Source organism: Schistocerca gregaria, chromosome 1 (assembly GCF_023897955.1).
Source record: "Schistocerca gregaria isolate iqSchGreg1 chromosome 1, iqSchGreg1.2, whole genome shotgun sequence".
Classification (NCBI taxonomy): domain Eukaryota; kingdom Metazoa; phylum Arthropoda; class Insecta; order Orthoptera; family Acrididae; genus Schistocerca; species Schistocerca gregaria.
Window position 1 is genome coordinate 790,084,867 of NC_064920.1, and position 15,648 is coordinate 790,100,514.

Below are 15,648 nucleotides of genomic sequence, written 5' to 3' on the forward strand. Positions count from 1 at the left end.
TGTTGACTACAGTTCGATCAAAACTTACCTCGGATTGTTACTATGCTTCAGACTTTTTTTTTCAGTTAGGATCACCTTTAAGTATATTCACGAACGGTGTTGACGACATTGGATAAACTGCCGAATAAAACATTCAAGGTAATGACAATGGCAATGGCTAGTAATGAAACCTGAGGCCATGTTATAACGATAACGAGTTTTTCCTGATACGTCTGAGATGTAGAAGAAGACTCGCAAGAAGTAATCGATTAAGATTATGTCTCTAATAATGGCTATTGCTAAAAGCAAGGAGAAGATATTTCACTTTCATAAAATAGTCTCTCAGAGCTAATCAACGTTCGTACAAAATTCCATTAATCAAAAGGGTAAAACAGAAGTAAGAATGTTGAAAACGAAATATTTGTGTTAAATAGAAAGCTCAAACAGTATTATCAGGAAATGGAGAGTTAACGTCTGAACTTCAGGGTGAAGAGGAGAAATTAACAAAATGAAGAAAGTGACGGGTTGAAAGAAAATACTCTACAGGATGAAATAGAACTGCAGTTGTTTGCCAGTTTAAACATTAGAAACATGTGTGATATTTAATTACATGTTCCATATGTAATATTAACGATAAATATAGAAAAAGTGTAGTGGATAACAGATGCGTACATTCCATTAACAGATGTGCGTGGTAACATACATCTGCTACTTGCATATAATCATTTGATTCCTTTTATTGAAGAACTTATGTACGATAAGAGAAGAAACTATGCATTGAAACACACTATCTTTCTCAAACTTTTCATATCTATGTGCATTTTATAAAATGCTTTTATTGTAGAATATCTTCTCCTACCAGAGTTAAGTTCACTAAAGGTTAGATTACACAAGTTTTTCTTCCAGTGTTGCATGACGAACATTACATGTATTTGCAAAGTCAGCTTCATTGTAAACAACAAATTATATAAAATAAATATTGCTTGGCGCCTCCATGGAGTGCTGTGTGCACAACGACCACATATGTTAAATTAAAAGGAAGCTCAGCGTTGGCCGTAATATTGATGTTTTATTGATGGCAGAATCTATTTTCGATCACATGGTGACCATCTTCAGTGCTGTACAAATTAAACTCAAATCAAACAAGTTAAACTTGATAACTTTATACCAGTGTCTGAGTTTAATTTGTACAAGAGTGAAGATGATCACCATGTGATCGAAAATCGATTCTGCCATCAGTAAAACATCAATATTACGGCCAACGCTGACCTTCCTTTTAATTTAAAATAAATATGATGTCAAGCCTGACAACTAAAGTAGACGAATACGAGAAAAATGTTTAAATCCATAGTTAACTTGTAATTTATTTAGGGTCATGAGCACTAGGCAGATAGCTATCCTAAAGTTTTTACCACTGTATATGAATGAATCAAGATACGCTATACACCTACGTTAAGTTACCGATTTCTGTGTCTCAAACTTTGATTGTATCCCTACGGGAGGAAAACATTGAAATCATTTTAAAAAACTCTGTTTTTCAACTTTGTCTCTTTTCATTAATACATACAACCTAAATGTAGCATTAACGTTACACTTCTCGTACATGTACATAGAAAGAGCTGTTTGTCCTTCCTATTTCTGCATGGAACATTAACTGTAATTTCTTATCTTTGAGAAAGACTTTTGCACATTGATGAATCATGTAGCATTCATAACTGTTACATCATTTTCCTTGAATCACACATACACAAGGCACGTGCTGAACAACAAATACCAAATACAATTGACTTATCTTACATCATGTTACGGAAGGTATCATAGCATTCCTTGCATTAGTCTTGAAAGACACAAATACTGACTTTTACTGTGTGAAATCATTATATATTTTTCAGATTTTTTTGTTATGTACCTACAGAATGTAATCTGTACATACTAAGTTTAGGTTTCAATGTTTAGGAGATGACGCTACAACTGCATACCAAAGAATACAAAATTATTTTATAGAAATAATATCACAATGTAATTCTCAAAATCTGCTAACATATATTTTATTTGGAAGCTGCTTCAAGGGATCCATGTGTGAATAAAATTAAAAATGCAATTTCCATTTAAATTCATTGTGTGGGAAGCCATATAATTATGTAAAACTTAGTCTCAACAAAAGGAAATGCCACCACAATGATACCTTTCAGTATCGTGTCATGAGCACTGCAGATCCTCAGGTCAGCTTATGCAGCTTCATACTATTACATTGCTTGTAACAATGCGATTATAAAGAGCAGAGTGAACTGCTCAAGCAGACGTGTTAAAGAAATTTATGGTAGATGTTCAAACTGCAGTCTACGTTCCCGAATTGAGTTTTATAGTCTTCTATACACAAACTAGAAAATCTGTTCGTTTGCTTGAAGTCATCTTCGTGTGGATTTACGATTCACGTTATACAAAAACTCTGACTAGCTAACAGAGCAGAGAACAAACTGCCAAATGGATCGTCATTTGACAAATCTTCATTTATCTCCATAGTTCTGTATATTTCGATGAATTTTCATCTATTCTTGAAAATAATTATTCCGGGAAATTATATGATAAAAGTCGCCATAAAAACTTTATCCTAAAAGATAAAGATAAAAGCAGAAGGCATTGGTCCATAAATAAAGCATTTATTCGTAGCTGTAGCTCGTATTAGGATACATTCAGTCAAAATCAAATGAGATAGAAAGTGAAACTGCCTGGCAGATTAAAACTGTGTGCCCGACCGAGACTCGAACTCGGGACCTTTGCCTTTCGCCCGCGAAAGGCAAAGGTCCCGAGTTCGAGTCTCGGTCGGGCACACAGTTTTAATCTGCCAGGAAGTTTCATATCAGCGCACACTCCGCTGCAGAGTGAAAATCTCATTCTGGAAACATCCCCCAGGCTGTGGCTAAGCCATGTCTCCACAATATCCTTTCTTTCAGGAGTGCTAGTTTCCCAGGAGAGCTTCTGTAAAGTTTGGAAGGTAGGAGACGGATACTGGCAGAAGTAAAGCTGTGAGTACCGGGCGTGAGTCGTGCTTCGGTAGCTCAGATGGTAGAGCCCTTGCCCGCGAAAGGCAAAGGTCCCGAGTTCGAGTCTCGGTCGGGCACACAGTTTTAATCTGCCAGGAAGTTTCATATCAGCGCACACTCCGCTGCAGAGTGAAAATCTCATTCTGGAGATAGAAAGTGATTGTTTGTTGTTAAAGAAGAATTAAGATTTTTAATGAGTCCTTTTTAAATTAGTTCAGATAAACTGGAAACTGGTGAAATATCTTGATATTTGGTGAAATGTTCTTCAATCCTTTCAAGAAAATAATGAATTTTCTCCATAAGTTTTATATAGGATGAATGATATTTCACGGAATTTTCTAGATAGTTTTGATCCTACTTAGTGTTATTTGCTAAGTCCTTTCTCCCAGGAGTGCTAGTTCTGCAAGGTTTGCAGAAGATCTTATGTGAAGTTTGGAAGGCAGGAGACGAGGTACTGGCAGAACTGAAGCTGTGAGGACGGATCGTGAGTCGTGCTTGGGTAGCTCAGTGGGTAGAGCACTTGCCCGCGAAAGGCAAAGATCCCTAGTTCGAGTCCCAGTCCGGCACACAGTTTTAATCTGCCAGGAAGTTTCAGATGAAGATATGTTTCATTGTCGTCATGAGGGTCGAGATAAGAAAGGTCATAATGAAGTGTGCACCTTACTATACCATTACACTGATAACTTTGTATCCTACAACATAAAAAGATTCAACATGTTCAGCGATGCATGTGGAGGCCAAAATCGCAGTCATGTGCTGATAAAAACGTTATTGAGCTTAACAGAAAATTGTAAATCAAGCAAAATCTACCACTGTTTCCCCATTGGAGTGTATTCTTACCTATCACCTGAATGCGACTTTGGTGTCATGAAAAGAAAATGGAGATGTGCGACCAGTGCTTTTTCCTTGTAAGTGTAAGTGACTTATCACTGAATCCAACTTTATGCAGCTATAACAAGCGAAAGAGTGGACTTTGAATGATGGTAGATCCTTCCATGGGAAAGATCATCATATGGTATGAAACAATGAGAAAAGACAGTAAAATTATTTGTTCATCATCTGTGTCTGTACTATGAATACACATCAGGAAGGAGAGGGAAAGTAGTTCCTAACGCCTATATCAGAGGACTTGAAGTCCATACCTTTATGTCAGTGAAATTCAGATCATATTTTCCCCAACAAGGGGGCTGAGCTTCCTCAAACAGAAGCATATAATGGCAGAGTTTCAGTAAACAGGAAAAAGAAAGATTTTCTTGGGAAATTACTATATATACACAGTATCAAATCTTTTATAATTAGGTTAAGATGTGGCCTAACACAGGAGCAGGTGAAGTTGACTAAGAAGTGGCAGGAACCAATCATCTTTTTTAACATGTTTTGTATTAATTTTTGTATGAACCTAAGACAGCTTTGTGAATAAGTGTTCTAATCAGTTTTTGTAACATGTTTTGCTTTCATTTAATATGAACTTGGAAAAATTTTATGACTACTTCAGAGTTATACAGTTAGTTTGCATTAAAAATCACTGAGAAGCAATAAGTTATTTAGTCACCATTTCAATAAATACTTCATAAGATGATTATATATGATAATAATGCATTTATCTGTGTAACAGTACACTCAGGACACATATATTTATTTACATTTATCACATTTGGAGTACATTAACAAAAGCAAAACGAGGATAATGGAATGTAGTCAAATTAAATCGGGTGATGCTGAGGGAATTAGATTAGGAAATGAGACACTTAAAGTAGTAAAGGAGTTTTGCTATTTAGGAAGTAAAATAACTGATGATGGTCGAAGTAGAGAGGATATAAAATGTAGACTGGCAATGACAAGGAAAGCGTTTCTGAAGAAGAGAAATTTGTTAACATCGAATATAGATTTATGTATCAGGAAGTCGTTTCTGAAAGTATTTGTTTGGAGTGTAGCCATGTATGGAAGTGAAACATGGACGATAACTAGTTTGGACAAGAAGAGAATAGAAGCTTTCGAAATGTGGTGCTACAGAAGAATACTGAAGATAAGGTGGATAGATCACGTAACTAATGAGGAGGTATTGAATAGGATTGGGGAGAAGAGAAGTTTGTGGCACAACTTGACTAGAAGAAGGGATCGGTTGGTAGGACATGTTTTGAGGCATCAAGGGATCACAAATTTAGCATTGGAGGGCAACGTGGAGGGTAAAAATCGTAGAGGGAGACCGAGAGATGAGTACACTAAGCAGATTCAGTAGGATGTAGGTTGCAGTAGGTACTGGGAGATGAAGAAGCTTTCACAGGATAGAGTAGCATGGAGAGCTGCATCAAACCAGTCTCAGGACTGAAGACAACAACAACAACAACAACAACAACAACAACTTGTAGTAGCTTGTAGATATTCGGTAATAGTGCTGTGGACCATCTTAGAAGTAAGGGTTTACGCGTAGTTAGTTAAAGGAGCTATCATTTTGCCTTTCAGTGAGTGCCAGTACTGCAAGACATGGCCGCCGTTTCCTTCTGCCTGGCAGTTCTGCTAATTGTCGCTAGGGGCGCGGCTGGCGGGGAGAGGGCGCGTTTTGACCACTACCAGGTGTTCCGACTGAAACCCAGCTCCGCCTCGCTGCTGCACCTACTCAATGCGCTCAACGCAAGGCCTGACGGGGTACGTGCAAACTGCTGCTACGTTTCTGTCTCAACTTTTGTTATTGAAATTTGCGCTAAGTAGAGGTTAAGAACTGGATGTTACTACGCTGAGGAACCGCCAGAAAGATAACTGTAATACAACCTAGGAACATCTCGAAGACAACGCTATATCAACCAGATCTTTTGAGCACAACTTATGTCTCTACTTACCTTCTCAAACTGCCGGGGCTGGCCTCTTTCAGCTCCTAAATTCACCCCGTCGTCTCTGAGCCTCATGTTGCTCAGAATCGAAGGAAAGACCTTGTGTAGTTAGGCACTGTAGAGGAGAAGCATTGATAGACTGGAGCTGAGAGTGCAAACATCAGGAGTAGCCTGATCACTCAGCTGGAAGATCACATCCAAATACCGAATGCACCCTTTCAAAACTTCTATTGGCTTTAAGGGTGGGCAGTACAGAAAGAATTATTTCCTCAATTAAAAGTAACATTTCTCAGAATCTTAGCACATCCTAGTTACATACAGTAAGGCTGTTTTGGATCTGTGGAAGAGACCTGTGATCTCTATATCAGAATAGGTTGTAATCTATTTCCTACTTAAATTGACACTAATTTAATAAAGTGTGATGGAAACTGACGGAAGTTCTTCATCAGAATAGTAAGCTGCAATTGGTTCAACATATCAAGTGAACAGTTGGGAGGTATGTTCATTTTTAGCACAATGGTCCTGATGTAGAAACCACTCTCTGAGGTATGAATTCCTGTAAAAACTGTTTGCACTGGTATCTTAGAGCAGAAAGTCAAAAAACGTGTGCAATGTAAACTTACACTTGAGAACTAGCTTTACTTGCCACAGTTGTATTGTACTGACTATGGAATATCAAATGCTCCTAACGAGCGACGTGGCTCAGTGGTTAACACGTCATTCCCGGAATTATTCAATGAAATCCAAGGAAATCCGTCAGGCGAATTTCAGCAGACCCTGCTTTGAAGCATTCCAGCGAAAGTCACCATCTGTACGAGATTTGTGACAGAAGGTGGACTTTACGAACCAGATTCTGACATTGATTGATAATCAAAGATTTGATGTTGGGTACATATAGTGAACAAATGAAACAACCTTCCACCTGAATCGGGTGGTGTGTTAACAAAACTGGCGATTTTGGGGCTCCAGTGAACCCCATTTGTATGAAGTGAAACCACTGCATTCTTCCAAAGTTACTGTTTGGACTGTGGTACGCAGCAGAGGCATTATCGGCCCATTTTTATGTGATAAAACATCATCACCAGCGAACGTTATGCTGCAATTTAGGAACAGTTCGTTACCACACAGGTAGCCTTGGAGGAGCGACCAGGCACCGAGTGGTTCATGCATCGTGGTGCTGACCACATTGCATCTAACAGATGTTTCTCTTTCTTGATCAATACTTCGGTATTAGAGTCATTAGTTATATTAGTGCACATTTACTGTCGCAGGGATGGACTTCCCACCATATTCGCCCGATCTGACTTCTTGTTATTAGTTTTCGAGGGATACTTTAAAAGATTGTCTACTGGAACCGTGCCACCAAGCTGGATAAGCTTGAATCGTCGATCTGTGTGGCCTCTGAATCCATTTCCGTTGGCACGCAACAGGATGTGATGACAAATGTCATTGTTCGTTTGTGCCACCTCCACACTGCTAACGGTGGAGATTTCGAAAAGATTGTGCTGTAATTGCAAAGATTGATTGCAGAGGACGAGTTTAATTATGCACGTTGATATTGTACGCCCTAAACGGAATACAGCGCCATCCGTTAGCAGCTTTTTTAACCATTTCGAAACTTCTGCATAAATTTTTTACAGCTTGCACAATAAGATACCTTTTGTTGCACTCATCTATCGCTCTTAGTTTTTGAGATATTTAATTTTGGAATCAGGGAATTCTTTGTCGGATACCATGTACCAACTGTTTTGTGCACATTAGCACGAGGGAAAGCCACCGTCAGCATTCGTATTATAAAGCGTACTTCATACTGGCTCCTCATGTCAGTTGTTAATTCCCGCACATTCCACCCTACTACAGGGGTGTCCCAAGGTTCCGTCCTCTCCCCTCTTCTTTACCTCTTATAAAATGCCGATAGGCTCAGACTACCTTCTCGCATCCATCTTCTTCAGTATACTGATGACACCGCCTTCCTCGCCCTGTATCCTACTCTCCAGCAATCCCGCCAAATCCACCTTAATCAGTTTATCTCGTGGTGTAACCAATGGCTACCTAAGATTCACCCCTCCAAAACCTAGGCAATAATTATAGGACGCACCACCTACACCTTCCATCTCCGCGACTTCTACTTCACCATTAACGACCGTCCAATACAACTACCATACTAGAATGCCTTGGAACAACCTTCGGCCGGCAACTAACGTGATAACCTCATATACTAACCATTCAACAGAACCCCAAAGTAAACTAAAACTTTTAAAACTAGTAACTGGGCGAACATGAGGACTGCACTGTTCTTCACACATAGAAATCCATGATGAATCCCAACCTTCGTTATGCAAATGTTGCATGAATATCCGGCCCACCCAAGTTCTGTAAGGCTCTCCACATCCTCGAACATCATGCTATCCGCATCACATTCTACGTTCACTTATCTCCCCCCGAAAGGATGCTTTACCGATGTATCAAATTCTCACTTTTCCTCACTCACACTGCTCATCTCCGAATAATCTGCACCATTCGCAAAACGACTCCAATAGTACTATTGCGTCCGCTCTCCTTTTCAATCGTAGTGAGCTGCCACGCCTCTACCAACACATTTCACCAACCCTGCACCTACACACCCTACACATCCTCTCTCAAAGAAAAATTACAACCGTCTCCCTCTCCCTGACGACGAACTCCATCCTGACATACACCCAGCCTACCAACTCTGAATCCACCCCACCCTATCCAGCCCCTCCCCCACCCCCTCTGCCCCTAAGGCCTCCCTCCTCGTCCTCTCTCCATACCTCACCCATTACTTTTCATCCTTTCACGTCACCCCCTACCCATTTTCCTTTCAAATTTATAGAACCCAGTACCGGGTACCCCTCTCTTCTTGTCCTCCATAGCCACTCCTGTCTGGTCCCAACCTCTTACCAGTCCTCAGTCGTGATCCCCACCAATCTCCCTCCATACCCACCTTGTTCGTTATCAACAATCAAACATCCGAGGACAGGTCCTATTCCAGCGCGCAGTGCCCCGTTTTTAATGGTCAGCGCTTCTTCTGTCGTGTTTAGTGTTTTTAATTGTTTTTCTTCACGTGTTTAGTGTTCTTCAAGAGTTTATCAAGTGTTTTTCACTGTACAGCCTGTTAACACTTTTCATTACCGTTGTAAACTATTCATGATGGCAGCATTACTATGTACATTCTTCCACTAACGTCACTTTTTAAAATAATTTTAAATTCATGGTAAATTTATGCCTCTTTTTGTGTTTGGTGTGTAAGTTGAGAAATAATGTCCATTGGCTGAAAAGCTGCCACAAGGAAAAAAATTGTTACCACTTTCAATTCCTGAAAATGGCGAGACAGTGTCGTAGAGGGTAGCTGCGCCGCTGCCTGTGCGTCTATCATCAGACTGGTGCCTTTTCATCTGACATCTCGTTGCTGCGCGCAGCTGGAGTTCCTGAGCGAGCCCAGCGCCGTGGCGCGGTCGGTGGACGTGATGGTGCCGCACCAGCAGCCCAGCTTCAGAGACCTGCTGACCACCAGCGGCATCGGCTACAGCGTCACCATACCGCACGTCCAGAGGTACGGTTCAAAATGGTTCAAATGGCTCTGAGCACTATGGGACTTAACTTCTAAAGTCATCAGTCCCCTAGAACTTAGAACTACTTAAACCTAAGTAACCAAAGGACATCACACACATCTATGCCAGAGGCAGGATTCGAATCTGCGACCGTAGCGGTCGCGTGGTTCCAGACTGCAGCGCCTAGAACCGCAGAGGTACGGACCACCTCCTACTTGCCGTGCTGCACAAGTTTCCAACGTATACCCTCCGGAGATAATGAACTCATTTCCCATGTTGTGTGCACCAAAGGCAGATGCCCAGTATGTAGTTAACAGGAAGCGAACCTCCTTCCACAGACATCCGTAGTTGCATGAAAGTGGCCTGCTTGCGAGCAAGCTACAAACCCTTCACGGCGCAATAAATCTAAAACACAGTCACTTGATATCACATGAGAGGCAATAACAATCACTTGACTTGCAGAGGACTCATGACACTGACGTAGTGTTCTGCACCTAAGCTAATGTATCATAGTTGATGATGACCAACTAATGAACTGAACTTCTGTGTGGACGCAATTTAAGTTCCATCTCTAAATAGGTAAACATTTCGACAGTCACTTTTACTTATATTCGACAGACGGCGTAAATTGTCCGACGACTGCACCGGCCGGCACTGCAGACAAGTTGTAGGAGCTGCCCAAATAAAGAACTGCTGGATTTCGGTGATAAGTGCTGGAACGGGACAATGACTGCTGGAGAAGGTTGATGACTGTCGGAGTGTCATCGTGCGGTCGCTTAAATCGTAAGGCCCGCTAACGAATATCGTCTCTTGAACTGTTTATCTAATGCAGAAAAATAGTTTGGGGTTTCAGCGCTCTCTGCAGTGTCAGACGTAATTGTTGTGTGGAAGCATAAAATACTTCTTGGTACGATCATCAGTAAGGAAGTGACTCACCATAATGCTTACGTCGCCTCGCTGAGACTGATATTTACTGGGCGCTCTCTGATGCTTCTGCCGTGTACCGCGGCTGGCGGAAGAACAGCATTACGGCAATCACTTCACACAGTGAATGAATTACACAGCGTAATGGTGACCAAAAGCCAATAGGATTAATAAATCTGTCACGTATCTAGCATATTTGGGTGCAGAATTCCGGCGCACACACACACACACACACACACACACACACACACACACAGAGAGAGAGAGAGAGAGAGAGAGAGAGAGAGAGAGAGAGGGGGGGGGGGTCGCCTGATCTTATTACCAAGAAATTATTCTTGTTTGATACGGCGTATTAGTGCGAGACTATTTTTAGAGCTTGCCGAGGTTCATCAAAATGGATCAAATCAGTGGCAGTCTACGAGCATTTTACTATGAAAATGTTCTTGCACACTGTTGGAAAATATCGTGTATAGTGTCTTACGAAAGGGAAACAAGGCGATCGCTGCGGTCAGTCAGAGGTTGTCAACTACCACCTCTAAAAACATTTCTGTAGTTCGCTTTCCGTGAGGCTGCTCAAGAATTCCGTCTTTCTTGCTACTACACGAAGTCCAACAACACACTTCTAAAAACTGTCATCCACTGACTTTATCGATTTTGATATCAATTATTACACAGTAACCACACAGTACCGTGTCGGTAAACAGTAGTACACTAGTGCGTCGAGACAAATATTTTGTCATCGAAGCTGGTTTGTTCTGTTTTGCGTGACCTCGTACACTTACATCAGCAGTCCGCAAATCAATGGTCAGCGCTACATGATGTGTCTGAATCATTTACCCCATTTCTATTCCTATCGTGTACGCTACACAGGGAGAAAGACTGCCAGTATCCATTTATAAAATCTGTAATTTATCTAATTTCACTAATGTAATGAGACATTGGAAGAAATAATGTTGCTTACTTTCCTTGGAATCTTTAGCCCCTCCGAATTTTCCGAGGCAACGCCCTCTGCGACACGCAACATCTTTCTTGCACTCCAATTACGAGCAACCCACGAAACGACGACAGATCATAATCTTCCATGCTTTTCATAGGGATTTATTCTGTTTACGCGAAGTGTGTGACATACATGAAAGAAAACTCGAAAGCACACACGTCGTTGTTTCCTACTATCTTTCTTCTCATTTAGACTGTTGGTGTACCGTATACAAATGTTGGCACAGCGCTTCATCTGAGAAGTGACAGTCGTCTTGAACTTTCCATCCATTGTGTGCTTCCATTTCTTATTCTGTGGAGTTCCAGTTGTACTGAAATCAGTGTGGGTTAGCAACTTTGAAAATAATTTGTTAATTTTGTATGGTTTCACCAGCTAAATAAACAAGAAGAAACTGATAGATACAGAGTACCGTTCATTTAAAAATAACAGACTGTGGAATTCTATTATTTGGTTCTAAATAAAAGGTTTTCCACATATGTGACATACGAGAGACCCCTACAGCCTGATCACACTTCGCTTCGAGACTACTGATCAAAGCAAATGGGACAAGGACAAAACTATGAAACAGAAGAGGTAAATAATAACAGCAGATGTACAGGAAACAAAGACGAAACATTCGCTAGAGACGTGGCACGAACTCAGACTGGTGACGGGTGGGTAAGGAAATCATCCATGTCCTGTTTTAAAGATCCCATCCAGGCAATTTAATGAAAGAAAACTGGCGAATGTGTGCTGTATGCAACAGGCATAATATCCCATGAAAGGACAATTATTTTCTATTGTGTAGGGGTTGTGTAGCGATGTAGTCAGTAGTTTAACAGTCTTCCATTGGTGCTTTTATTACTCTCCACAGAGGACATGAAACCAAGGAATTGGTTGAGGGTTTATGAGACCCACTGCAGTGTGGTTCCAGATGATGTTCCTTATGTACTACGCCATCATCCAACATGAAAATTAACAATGACAATTCAGTACTGTAGTAATTTTGCCAACATGTGGTTACATTTTATTAGGTACCCCATCCCACACAGAAACTTGGCTTGTACAGGATATAGCTTCTGTGGGCAGTATATTGCCTCCCCGAATATCAAGCACTCAACCAAATGTTGCTTTCCGTGACTTATATTTCAGAATTTTTGCGCAAACAGTTCACAACTAATAAGCTTGAATTTTAATTCATCTGCATCATACTCCTCAAGCCACCTAATGCAGTGTGGCGGGGTGTGCTTTCGGTACCACTGTCTGATCCCTCCAGCATTGTTCCACTCGTGAATAGTGCGTGGGAAGAATGATGTCAGTACGCCTCTCTATTGGCTCTAATTTCTCGAATTTTCTCGTGGTCAATACGTGAGATGTATGTGGGGGGGGGGGGGGGGGGAGTAAGAAATATTATGTCCTACTCCTCCTGAAAAGTGTTGTATCGAAATTTCAATAGTAAATCTCTCGGTGATGCACAACGTTCTCTTGTAACGTCTGCCAGTGGAGTTTGTTTAGCATCTCCGTAATGCTCTCTCACCAGCTAAGCCTGTGACGAAACGCGCCGCTCTTCATTGGATCTTCTCTATCTCCTCTGTCAGTCCTGTCTGATAGAGATACCAGACAGATGAACAATACTCAAGAATCTGGCGAACAAGCGCCTTATAAGCCACTTCTTTCGTGGATAAGTTACATTCTTCTGAAGATTCTGAGTCTTGTATCTGCTTTTCCCGCTATCTGTTTTATATGGTCGTTCCACTTAAGGTCCCTCTGGATAATTACGCCTAGATATTTTACGACAGACGCTGTCTCCAGTTGTCTATCAATAGTGTAGCTGTACAGTAGTGGATTTCTTTTCCTATGAATGCGCAATATGTTACATTTACTTACGTTCAGGGTCAACTGCCAGAGCCTGCACCATTCACCAATTCTCTGCACGTCGTTCTGCAAATTCGTACTATTTCCTGGCGTTGCTACTTTGGTATGGACAACTTCATCATCTGCGAATAGCCTTAAAGAGCATCCGTCGCTTTCTACTAGATCATTTATATATATTGTAAACAGCAACGGTCTGTCACACTTCCCTGTGGTACTCCAGATATTACCTTTATATCTGTCGATTTAGTTCCGTTAAGAGCGACGTGTTGACTTCGATTTGTAAGGAAGTCCTGAATCCAATCGCAGGTTTGCTCCTATACTGAGTAAACTCGTATTTTTTTTTCATTAAACGGCAGTGCGGGACGGTGTCAAATGCCTTACTGACATTGAAGAATACGGCATCAACCTGAGCGCCGTTGTCCACTGCGCTGTGGATCTCATGGAGGAACAGAGTTACGCAGGATCTCTGTTTGCGGAATTCATGTTGATTTTTTAGAGGAGCTGTTAATTTTCCAAGAACGACATAATTCTTGAGCATAAAACATGTTCCATTATTCTACCACAATTGACAACGATTTAGGTCTATAATTGTGTGGATCTGTCTTACGGCCCTTCTTAAAAACGGGACTGACCTGCTCTTTTTTACAGTCGTTCGGTACCTTTGGTACCTTTGCTCAAGTGACCTGCGATAAATTACTGCTAGAAGGGGAGCAAGTACTTTCACATAATCTGTTTAGAATCTTATAGGTATCTCAGTCTGGTCCTGAAGCCTTTCGGCTACTAAGCGATTGTAGCTGCTTTTCAATTCCGTGATCGGTTATCTCAATATCTGCCATTTCGATGTTCGTACTACGATTGAAAGGAGGGAGGTGTTACGATATTCCGCGGTGAAACAACTTCGGAAGACCGAATTCAGTATTTCGGCCTTCTCTTTGTCATCGTCCGTTTCAGTGCCGATGTTGTCGCTGAGAGAATGAGTATATGATTTTGACCCACTTACTGATACCACATACCTCCGAAATCTCTTAGGATTTTCACTCAGGTCGGTTGAAAACGTCTTACTTGCAAAATCATTGAACGCTTCTCTCGCTCTTCTTACGCTCATTTTCGCTTTTATCAGCTTTTGTTTGCCAGCTAGGTTTTTGCTTTCCTTGAATCTGAAATGAAGTGCCCTTTGTATACGTGGCGCTTTTCTAACACGATTATTAAACCATGGTGGATCTTTCCCGCCGCGCGGGATTAGCCGAGCGGTATGGGCGCTGCAGTCATGGACTGTGCGGCTGGTCCCGGCGGAGGTTCGAGTCCTCCCTCGGGCATGGGTGTGTGTGTTTGTCCTTAGGATAATTTAGGTTAAGTAGTGTGTAAGCTTAGGGACTGATGACCTTAGCAGTTAAGTCCCACAGGATTGCACACACATTTGAACATTTTTTGGATCTTTCCCATCCCTTAAAACTTTACTCGGAACATACTTGTCTAGGGCATATTGAACGGTGCCTTCGATTTTTTTGCATTTGTTCCCCACATCTTCGTCTTCATCATCGAATATTTTATGCTGACTGCTGAGATGTTCTGAAACTATTATCTTGTCACCCTTGCTATGCAGATATATCTTCCAATCTTCCTTAACATTTCTTGTGGGACCCGTCGTCATAAATGCTGTCACAGCCTTATGAACACATACTTTCCTCTACATGAACTGATTCGGTAACTTCAGGTCTGTTTGTTGCCAGGAGGCCTAAGACGTTACCCCCGCGAATTTGTTGTCTAGCTATCTGCTTAAGGTAAGACATCCAGAACATTGCCACACGATTCCCTGTCACTATCACCAGTTTTGATGGCATAACACTTCTAATCTATACCTGGTAAATTGAAGTCCCCCCTATTACAACGGCATGATCGGGAAAATTACTAATGATATTTTGCAGATTCTGTCTGAAGTGCTCAACAACTACAGGTCCTGACCCAGATGGGCTATAAAAGCACCCGATCACCATTTTTACCGTTCTTTGATACTCAGTTTCACCCAGATTAATTCACATTCGGAATCCGTGATAACCTCGCTTGATTGTATCCAATTTTTTACGGCAATAGACACAACGCCACCATTGGCGACTAACTTATCCTTACGATAAATATTCCAATCTGAGTTTAGTATTTCGTTGTACTGGTTTCAGCCAGCTTTCTGTTCCAAATACTATCTGTGCATTATAACCTTCAGTAAGCGATACTAATTTACGAGGACCAAGATTCTCTGTGGTCGCTGTGGCTGATTTAATAGGCAGATCGTTTTTCATCACAAGGGAGGGGTTCTCTAAACTAAAAAATCCCCATGGGCACGCCACACGTACTCCGCTACCTTGGTAGCCGCTTCCTGTGTGTAGTGCACACCTGACCTATAAGGGGAACCCTACAATTCTTCACCCGACAGCGGAGGTAGAGAAATTCGCATC

At 41.4% G+C, this 15,648-nt stretch overlaps 1 protein-coding gene across 1 annotated transcript in view; it reads left to right on the plus strand.

Moving 5' to 3' along the window:
• Positions 1-5,507: 5,507 nt before the first annotated feature.
• LOC126273768 (zinc carboxypeptidase A 1-like) overlaps positions 5,508-15,648 on the plus strand; it is an 85,629-nt gene continuing 75,488 nt past the window's right edge. Inside the window, exons 1-2 of the mRNA XM_049977061.1 lie at positions 5,508-5,669; positions 9,292-9,425. Of these exons, the coding sequence (XP_049833018.1) occupies positions 5,508-5,669; positions 9,292-9,425 (296 nt within the window). The remainder of the gene's footprint in view (positions 5,670-9,291; positions 9,426-15,648) is intronic.